Source organism: Arachis ipaensis, chromosome B08, assembly GCF_000816755.2.
Source record: "Arachis ipaensis cultivar K30076 chromosome B08, Araip1.1, whole genome shotgun sequence".
NCBI lineage: Eukaryota > Viridiplantae > Streptophyta > Magnoliopsida > Fabales > Fabaceae > Arachis > Arachis ipaensis.
The window spans coordinates 3,356,730-3,366,793 of record NC_029792.2 but is presented as its reverse complement, the minus strand read 5'-3'; the positions used below and the strand labels follow the sequence as shown (position 1 = coordinate 3,366,793).

Sequence of the window (10,064 nt, the reverse complement as noted above, 5' to 3'; positions counted from 1 at the left end):
TAATATTGACACATGGAAAAAATCTTTGTACTCAATAGTAGTAATAGTAATAATACCCTGGTATTATGCCTAACATGCTGCCCAAATCCACTTTTGATTTTCATGTAATAAAAAAATGAGTAAATAAATATCTCATTCTAAAATTTTAAGCTAATTTTAGAGTTCATTAAAAATCAAATTTTTGATTTTTTAAATTTAAAGCTCTGATACTATGTCATGATATCACTTATCCTAAAAGTTTTAACCGATGAAAAAAGGTAACATTAATGGTTATATCTCTAATAATGAATCGGACATCTATAAACCTCTATTGTACAAATATTCCATTGACATGAGAAAGTACAGGGAACCAATGCAATATTTGTACAATGTGTGCAATAGAGGTTTAGGGAGTATTAGAGATATAACCATTAGTGTTATCTTTTTTCATCCGCGTAAACTTTTAGGATGAGTGGTATCATGACGTGGTATTAGAACTCTAGACTATTGGCTCTATAGCAGGACTCAAACAATTATGCTAGGTGTATTATGCACGTCGAAATTAGTTATTGTTATAAAATATATATATTAAAAATGAATTAAATTATAAATATATAAATTAATTTTAATAGTTAATTTTAATATTTTTTGATAAAAAAATGGAACCTATGAAGCAATTAGAAACATGTCCTATTTGTATTCCTCCAGCTTTATTGGACTTAAATCATGCATGGTAATTCCAATCCTTAAGCTATAAGTAGTTTTATTTTTATGAAAAGAATACAATAAAAAAGTCAAAATTAGTAGAGAAGACTGTTGACTACAGTGGCTACACATACAGTACCGTCCATTTTTGTTTGTCTACCTAATCATTTCCCCCATCCGTTCATATATAATAGGCAACTAAAACCTTCAATAATGTGCAGATCTAAATCTTTTACCTTTTAAAAAGAAAATCTGGTAAATTGAAATAAATGTTGTACTAGTTGTATGAATCTCATACTAGATAGTGTTTTTATTGTACTCTGTGGTCCACACACACTACATTCACACAAACAAAACTACTAGTAGTTGTGGTTAACATCTTGTACTTGTGCCATGTGGCTCAAGTTTGAACATATTAGATTTCAGGTAGAGTTATTGGGATTGCTGCCACCACTGAGACAAATATGCTGAATATAGATACATACTTATCTTAATTTTTTTTTCTTTATTGTTATTATTTTTGTTCAAGACAATGCTATGTTTCTACTCTCTTAACTACCTCACGATAAATTGGTCACACAGAGAAATTTATTATATATTTCTGTGTCCGCATTCGTGTGCAGTGTTAATATTAGCCCACAAGGTGGGTGGAGAACCGTTCACCTCGTTGAACACACCTATCTAAGAAAATAATGACCATCTAAATTCAAAGGATTATTGTTATTGTTACTAGCTAGTGTATTGTTAATGATGTACAATAGTTAAAATTCTTATTTATATACTAATCCTAACTAATCTACTAACCATATCCGTAGGTAACTAAATAATTGAAGATAAGTGTGAAGTGAAAGCATTGAGTCTATTTACCTATGCAGGGTTCAGTGTTCAAATTAACAGTAATACTATATATCTGTAAAAAACAATTAGCCACAAGTGAATTATTGCATATATTTAGCATCTCATTAATTTTTTTTATTATACTCGCTGAAACAAGTTTGATTGTTAGTATATCATAAATTTGATTATTCTAATATGATAAATTTGATTAATTATTCTAATGACAAATTATATAGTTGATAAAATATTAATCAATAAGTATAAATACGTAATAATTAAGTTAGTGATTGATTTTTTTGTGTGTGGATAACATTTTTTATTAACTAATTAATCATTGTGATTTTTGAACAATTGAAACATATAAACACATTATATACTACACCAATATTCTATAATATATAATTACTCAATGCTCTCTTCTAGTTCTAAAATTAGTACTTGTTAGTTCTTAAAATAATTGAGGGTGGGAAAATTAAATGGGTTTATCTTAATTTCGAATGATAAAGTTTTCCACAAGTTAGAAAAACTAAAATTATTATTTCAACTTTGCGGTGGAAGCAGTTGGACTTTTGTAATTTGTAAACAATTTTTCTTTCCCATTGGCTCTATGATCTTGGCTAGAGTCATTTGCGTGTTGACCTTAACAACAACAACATTAGCCAACTTCGCTTTATGGTTTACTCCTACTACATAACACTGTAACCTTTTTTTTCCTTTTAGGTCCATACAACTATACTTTTTCCATAACAAAGTCACTCCACCCCTCTGCTACGTAAAATAATTGAATATGAAAAATGTGGACACACTCCAATTGGATAATGGTACATTCTTTATGGCACGAATGTGACATTTGCTTAAACCCGTTTTAGATTAATCACAAATGTTTAGATAGTAATATTAGCTGGCTAAGAAGGCAACATCTCTATAGTGTGAAAAACAGAAAAAATAGATAGGGGTCATTCACAGTACAATGTGACACCAGGGTAAATAAGAAACAAGTACTATATAGTCATATATGTGAATGTGATCATTACATTATTAGCCAACTAGATGAATGTAAAATGCTATAAATGAAAGGTTGCATCTAACCAGTCAAAATTGCAAGTTCCACCCCGAACTATTATTATTAGTTGATAGGTGGGGGTCCCTAATTAGTCCCTACCCTGCATTCATCATAATAATAGTAATAACCTGTCCTGCCATGCAAGGAATATAAAGAAATCATGTTGAATAACGGTCCTACTAACACTAGTACATTATTTATAACATGTTTGTCCTTGTAGATTATGAGTGCATTTATTATTAGTTACTGCCTTTCATCCTCATGCATCTGCTTCTTAATAAATGCAAACTCCATGTAGCCATTTTTGGTTGGAGTTTGATCATCTTAATTAAACCGTGATCAACAAGGCATCTACAAACTAGAAGAAGAGAGAGAGAGTTGTGCGATCAAGACCGTGATCAGAAACATTCTCAAGACTTGACCTAAAAATTCCAAAACCATATTGGTCAAGGGAAATATTATTTGACTCCTTAATTACGGATACAAATATATGATGTATGATGAACATAATATTATTCCAAAGCTTTTTTTTTTTTTTTTAACATAATATTTCTAGTAAGAACTTAAAGTCAATTTAATATGCTAAATTTGTAGTGGGTGAAAGTTGTCAAAATTAGAAAGACTTAAGCTTATGCAAAGTTCTATGTCAGTGCTCTAGAAACGGTAGCATTAGGCCCACGCGGTTACAAGTTCCTCTAAATTGCTAGCAGTTACCCACTTAGACTGCTGATTAAAAAAGAAAACAGGGAGAAGAGTAAGCCGAAAATAGTTTGCTATTTATTTTTTGTAATAACTCTCCCTGGCGAGGAGTTCTATTAGTTTACTCAATTCCAAGTTCTTTATTTCTCACTTTTCTTTTGAAAATGAAATTTATTTATTGTTCTTAGATGTCCTTTTAGTCATTAGAGTTACATGAGATAATCCCAGTTGATATTAAATAGCGAAAGCTCAACGAGTGTTTAAAGGATTATTGAATTACTTGCAAGTCCAATGCCATCAACATTCGCCTACAAAATCTGACAAGAAAAAGTCAAAAGCTATTGCAGGATCCAGTAATTTGCCGCAATCGGATTCAATCGGATTAATGTACATGATACGACTGGAAGTTGAAACATTTTTTCTTGCAATCTCTATTGCATCAATCAAAGGCATAGCTTCAAAATCTAAAACCATAAACTTAAGGTCAAGGTCTTCATGGATGCATCCTCAACAACTGCATTAACTAATACAAGAGAAGAGAAGAATACAAAAGGAGATTAAAAACCATACAATTAATTCCATACATTCACATTTATTAGCTTTAGGCATGTCCACACTCTTCAAGAGTCTATAGTTCGAGACTTTAGTGTGTCGCTTGATAAGGGTAAGCAACATCACACTAGGTGCGGCATATTATATTAAAATGATTAATTACAAAGAAGTTGAATCCAGCATGTTACAAAAGCTTTTGCAAAACATGACAACTGCTTTTATGAGGAGTCAGGTCAAGATACTACAAATCGAAAACTTTACCATCAAAAATGGAGTAAAGAACTGCTCTATGCGGAGGAGTTGGGAACAGGTCAACATACTACATGTCCTTTCATATTTGTTTTGGTCTGTTTTGATTCTACAAATGAAAGCATCTCAATCCAGATACAATTGCCACTCTCCCAAATTAAGCAAGATGTGATGTACAATCTCTCAATAATCTGCAACAGGTGAATTTTAACCACAGTCAATGTATAATGAAGTAGATCCGTCCAAAATTACCAAACACAATAGAAGATTCTTCAAGTTCATTTTAATTCAAGAGAGAAAGAAAGTACGGATACGAACTATGGAGAGAGTTTTTAACTCAAAAGTTATAATCCTTAAAAAACATGAAATTCTTATTTCTCTTTATAAATGGAGATATGATGTGTTGGAAGTACATTTTAGCAACCTTAATTACATATGAAACTAAATAAAACAAAAAGTATCCATATATTCATTTCAAGCTCAGGATATGCCACACATTCCGAATTATATCAAATACTAAGAGGAAAAACAAAGCTTACTGGTATCTATCACATAGCCGCTGAGAGAAAGAGGCTGCCTGCAAAACTATTCTCACTCTTTATGCTCAATGAAGTCCTGAAGAGCAATCATTTTGATAGAATTGGACTTCAAACTCTTTATTGCTTCAGCAGTTGCTATAGCTCCGTTAACCGTTGTGACAATAGGAACCTTGTAATCCAAAGCCATCCTTCTAAGAGCTAAACCATCTATCCGATCAAGTGCATCACCAGAACTCGTTATCACCATCAGCTGAATGTCTCCATTGGCAATCATGTCACCAGCATGAGGCCTACCTTCATGCATCTTCAGCACTCTCTCAGCTGGGATATTAGCTGATTCAAGAGCATGAGCCGTTCCAGAAGTAGCAACAATCTTAAAACCTGCCTCGACGAAGGTCTTTGCAATCTTCTCAAGGTGAGGTTTCGTTAAATCATTTAAGCTAATGAACACAATACCAGAAGTTGGTAACTTCTGGCCGGCAGCAATTTGAGCCTTAGCAAATGCAGTATTATACAGAGAGTCAATACCCATGACCTCACCAGTACTTCGCATCTCAGGACTTAGAAGCACATCACAGCCTGCAAATTTTGAAAAGGGAAGAACAGCTTCCTTGACGGACACATATTTAGGAATGACCTCTTTTGTGAACTGTATATCATAGAGAGACTTTCCAGACATGACAAGGGAAGCATATTTAGCCAATGGGTGGCCTATTGCTTTTGATACAAATGGGACAGTGCGAGAAGCACGAGGGTTGGCCTCAAGCAAAAATACCTCCTCTGAATTATTAATTGCATACTGACAGTTCATGAGCCCACAGACATTCAGTCGTTTCGCCAATTTTTCAGTCCATGACCTGATTGTCTCCAAGCAAGAAGATGGAACAGTTCTTGTGGGAATAGAGCAGGCAGAGTCACCGGAATGTACCCCAGCCTGTTCAATGTGCTCCATTATCCCACCAATGACCACATTGCCATGTGAGTCAGCCAGTGCATCAACATCAATCTCAATGGCATCAGATAAATACTTGTCAACTAATACAGGGCGTTCTGGATCCACCTCAACAGCAGTTTCAAGATAAGTCACAAGTTTATCATCACTATAAACAATCTCCATTGCTCGACCTCCCAGAACATAGGAAGGGCGAACAACAACTGGGTATCCAATCTCTTCCGCAATGGCGAGTGCATCTTTTTCACTCCTGGCAATTCCTCCTTTTGGCTGTTCAATCTTTAATTCATTGAGCATCACATTGAACCTTTCTCTGTCCTCAGCAGCATCTATGGAATCAGGGGATGTTCCCCAAATGCGAACATGACCAAGCCCACTGGCACATGCTGGCTTGTGTTCATCCAGGTATTGTTGTATGGGGAGAGACAATTTCAATGGTGTTTGACCTCCAAATTGCACAATAATACCATCAGGCCTTTCCAAGTCAATAATGTTCAAAACATCTTCAACAGTTAAGGGTTCAAAGTATAGACGATCACTGGTGTCATAATCTGTAGAGACTGTCTCAGGATTTGAATTCACCATGATTGTCTCATATCCTGCATCCTGCAAATATAGAGAGAGACAGAGAACAGGAAGATTAATCCTTTTAAAAGCATATGCCAAACCGAAAGCCAGGACACATACCAAGCCAATAGACAGTTGTCATCATGATATTGAAAGTGTTTTCATAAATAATTAATGTTTTCATATCGTTACTAATTAGGTCATACAATTTTTCTTTTTTTCTTCTTTTTTATTTACATTTAGGGTATTTATTTAATATCTTTTATGTAATTTTTTATACATAAATTATTTTTTATTAATGAAATATTTTTAAAAAATAAAAAATGTAGTACGTGCTCAATGTGATGTAGAGTTTATAATCTAGGTTTTAAGCCTTTTGTTATCTAACAAAAATATACTTGGGAAATAAAAATAAGTCACAACAAAAAAAAAAAGACAGTTCACTACAAAAAGATTGATTGACGGAATTTTTATTTTTACCAACAGATTTCAGAATATTGACGAATTTCGTCCCTTAATAAAAACTTTCAAGTTAACAGTTTCACTTTCAGAGAGAAAAAAATGAAGCAAGCAAAGACATAAAGAAGAGTTATGTATTCTCTTTTTAATTGGTTTCAGAGACGCAAATTTGCAACCAATAAAGCAGGAATATTCAGATCTGTGGAATTTAATCAACATAAAATAGAAGAAAACACACCTGAAGAGAAAAGGATGCATGACAACAGCAATAGTCGAACTCAATCCCTTGGCCAATTCTATTTGGTCCACCACCCAAAATTAAAACCTTCTTTCTTTTAGTGGGAGCTGATTCACACTCAAAATCATAAGAGGAATACATATAAGGAGTATTAGCTTCAAATTCTGCAGCACAAGTATCAACTCGCTTATATGCTGGAGTAACACCCAGAGACAGTCGCCTGAACCGAACTTCCTTCTCAGCAGATTTAGTTGCAAATGCTATCTGTTTATCACTAAACCCTCTTTTCTTAACCTCGTAGAAATCAACATTTGTCAAATCAGACAAATTGTGGGACATCAAGAAACTTTCCACATCAACTAGCTCCTTGAGCTGAGCGAGAAACCATTTGTCAATATAACTCAGCTCGAAAATTTCATCAATGCTCATGCCTTTTTTCATTGCAGCATATATGGCATGGATGCGTTCAGGGTTAGGAACTCGAAGACTATACTTCAATCGTTCCCAGTCATAGTCCAACTCTTTCACTTTTGAACAACCCCATCCAGGGTATCCGTGTTCCAGTGAGCGGACAGCTTTTTGAAAGGACTCTTGGAAGGTTCTACCTACAGCCATTGCCTCACCAACAGACTTCATCTGCGTTGTCAATATTGGCTTTGAACCAGGGAACTTTTCGAAAGCAAACCGAGGAATCTGAAATATAAATAACCGTGGCAGAAAAGTACATATGAGATTAAGAAACAAGTTTGAATAAAAATTATCGAACATACAACAAAACAGATATTATCAATGATTCATCAAGATAATACTGAAATTTGATACCCTAGCATAAATGTTGGTTTATCAGATTACAGCTCTGTGACTGGCTGATGCAAACAAAACTTCAAGATAAACTACAAGGCAGGAAGATTCAGAACTTAAAATACACTATATCAACAACCGAGACTTTTTCTACAAGCATATAAAGGATGCAATAATGCTGCCGAAGAAACTAATAAAATAGAAGCCCTCGACATAAATAGAATTTACATTAGTTCTGCTGTAAATGTTCAACAACCAAACTACATTCAAAAGTGAAAATGCATGATGAAATTATCAACAAGTCACTAACCTTTGTAACCACATAATCTATGGAGGGCTCAAAACTAGCCGGTGTCTTTTTTGTTATATCATTTGGGATTTGATCCAGTGAATAGCCTACAGACAACTTTGCTGCCATTTTTGCTATCGGAAATCCGGTAGCCTTTGACGCCAAGGCCGAGGACCTTGAGACTCTCGGATTCATCTCGATCACCATCACCTCACCATTCACAGGGTTGACAGCAAACTGCACATTGGATCCCCCACATTCCACCCCAATCTCTCTAATTATAGCAATGGAGTAATCTCGAAGGCGCTGATACTCCTTATCAGTAAGGGTCTGTGCAGGTGCAACAGTGATTGAGTCACCGGTATGAACTCCCATGGGATCAATATTCTCAATGGAACATATAATAACCACATTGTCAGCCAAGTCCCTCATAACCTCAAGCTCATACTCCTTCCACCCCAACAAGGACTTCTCAATCAAAACCTGACTAGTCAAACTAGCAGCAATCCCAGCCTTGCAAATCTCCTCAAACTCTTCCCTATTGTATGCAATCCCACCACCCGTTCCACCTAACGTAAAAGCAGGCCTAATGATCAACGGAAACTCGCCAATCTCATTGGCAATTTCCATACACTCCCTAATTGTGGTTCCTATCCCGGAAGGCGGGGTCTTAATCCCTATGTTCTTCATAGCCTGCTTAAACAAATCCCTATCCTCAGCCTTCTTAATAGCCTCCAGCTTTGCCCCAATCAATTCCACACCGTATTTCTCCAAGGCGCCGCTCTCAGAGAGCGCCACAGCGAGGTTGAGGGCGGTTTGGCCACCCATGGTGGGAAGCAGAGCGTCGGGGCGCTCAGCTTCGAGAACCTGCTCAACCAATTCAGGGGTCATAGGGGTAACATAGGTCCTATCAGCCATATCAGGATCAGTCATTATAGTAGCAGGGTTCGAGTTTATTAGAATAACTTCATACCCTTCTTCTTTGAGAGCCTTGCATGCTTGCGTTCCACTGTAATCGAACTCACACGCTTGACCAATCACGATTGGTCCAGCTCCAAGGATCAGGATCTTCTTTATGTCTGTCCGTTTTCCAACCTTTGTCGCGGTGTCAGCAGCGGGAACGGGAGCAGCAACAGCTGCTGCGGCGGCAGTAGAGGACACATGGCGGTGTTCGTTAGAACAGAAAATGGAGTTCCTTTTACCATAGGTTGTAGGAAGGGGGGAGAAGCGGGTTCGGAAGGTTGTTTTCGGTGCAAAAAGTTTAAAGTGAGAAGAAGTGGAGGAGGAGAAGGAAGGGGAATGGGAGAGGCAGGTGAGAGGGAGTTTGTCGAGGTGGGTAATACAGTGTCCCATTCCCATTACGGTTCCGACGGAGGAAGGAGCGGAGAGAGAAAGAGGGTTTAGGGTTTTGGAGAGAGTGAACTGAAGTGTGTGGAGTGCTCAAATTGAAATGATGATGCCAACTTTTTTTTTTCTTTCTTTCTTCTTTTTAGTGGGTTCTGTCTTTGTCTCTTTGATGGTGCTCCGTCGCCGTCAAGAATTGATTCTGGAACAGCTAGCTACAAATTTGTGGGTACTTGGTACCTGTCCATTAATATAAAAATTATATTATAATTATAAGTATAACTTGAATAATTGAGGATAGCTAATAGTACCATCTATTATTAAGTTTGTAAAAAAATAAAATAAATTTTAAAGCCACCTTCTCTTGTATGATGTTACTTTCTATTTTATATAAATGCTTAAATAATTATTATTTATAGATTTTCTTTACATAATTGATAATTCACTAATTAAAAAAAATAAGATTGACACATGTAGAAAAAAATTATTTATGACAAAACTGTAACCATAAAAGAATTGTTAATATATGCCTAAATAATAAAAACAATTAATTTTTTAAATTTATATATTAATTAATTATTGTTAACATAAAAATATATCTACAGTTTTTACAAACCATATGCTTAGTATAAACAAAAACACAACATTAAATTAATTATATTAATAAAAAGATAAAAAGATGATTTTTATAATTGAAAAAAATTTTACTGTGTGTTATATAATTTTATGTATTATGATATTATCAGATATAAAATATTTATACGAATTATTATATACAAATCCTCAAATTT

General features: G+C 35.1%; 1 protein-coding gene across 2 annotated transcripts in view; it reads right to left on the bottom strand.

Moving 5' to 3' along the window:
* The window catches only part of LOC107612624 (carbamoyl-phosphate synthase large chain, chloroplastic), a 9,840-nt gene continuing 3,611 nt past the window's right edge, over positions 3,836 to 10,064 (bottom strand). For both annotated transcript variants that reach the window (XM_021108601.1, XM_016314320.2), the window contains exons 4-7: positions 7,951 to 9,513; positions 6,840 to 7,532; positions 4,624 to 6,181; positions 3,836 to 4,275 (exon numbers count right to left, since the gene is read on the bottom strand). In XM_021108601.1, the coding sequence (XP_020964260.1) occupies positions 4,676 to 6,181; positions 6,840 to 7,532; positions 7,951 to 9,288 (3,537 nt within the window). In that variant the 5' untranslated portion in view covers positions 9,289 to 9,513 and the 3' untranslated portion in view covers positions 3,836 to 4,275; positions 4,624 to 4,675. The remainder of the gene's footprint in view (positions 4,276 to 4,623; positions 6,182 to 6,839; positions 7,533 to 7,950; positions 9,514 to 10,064) is intronic.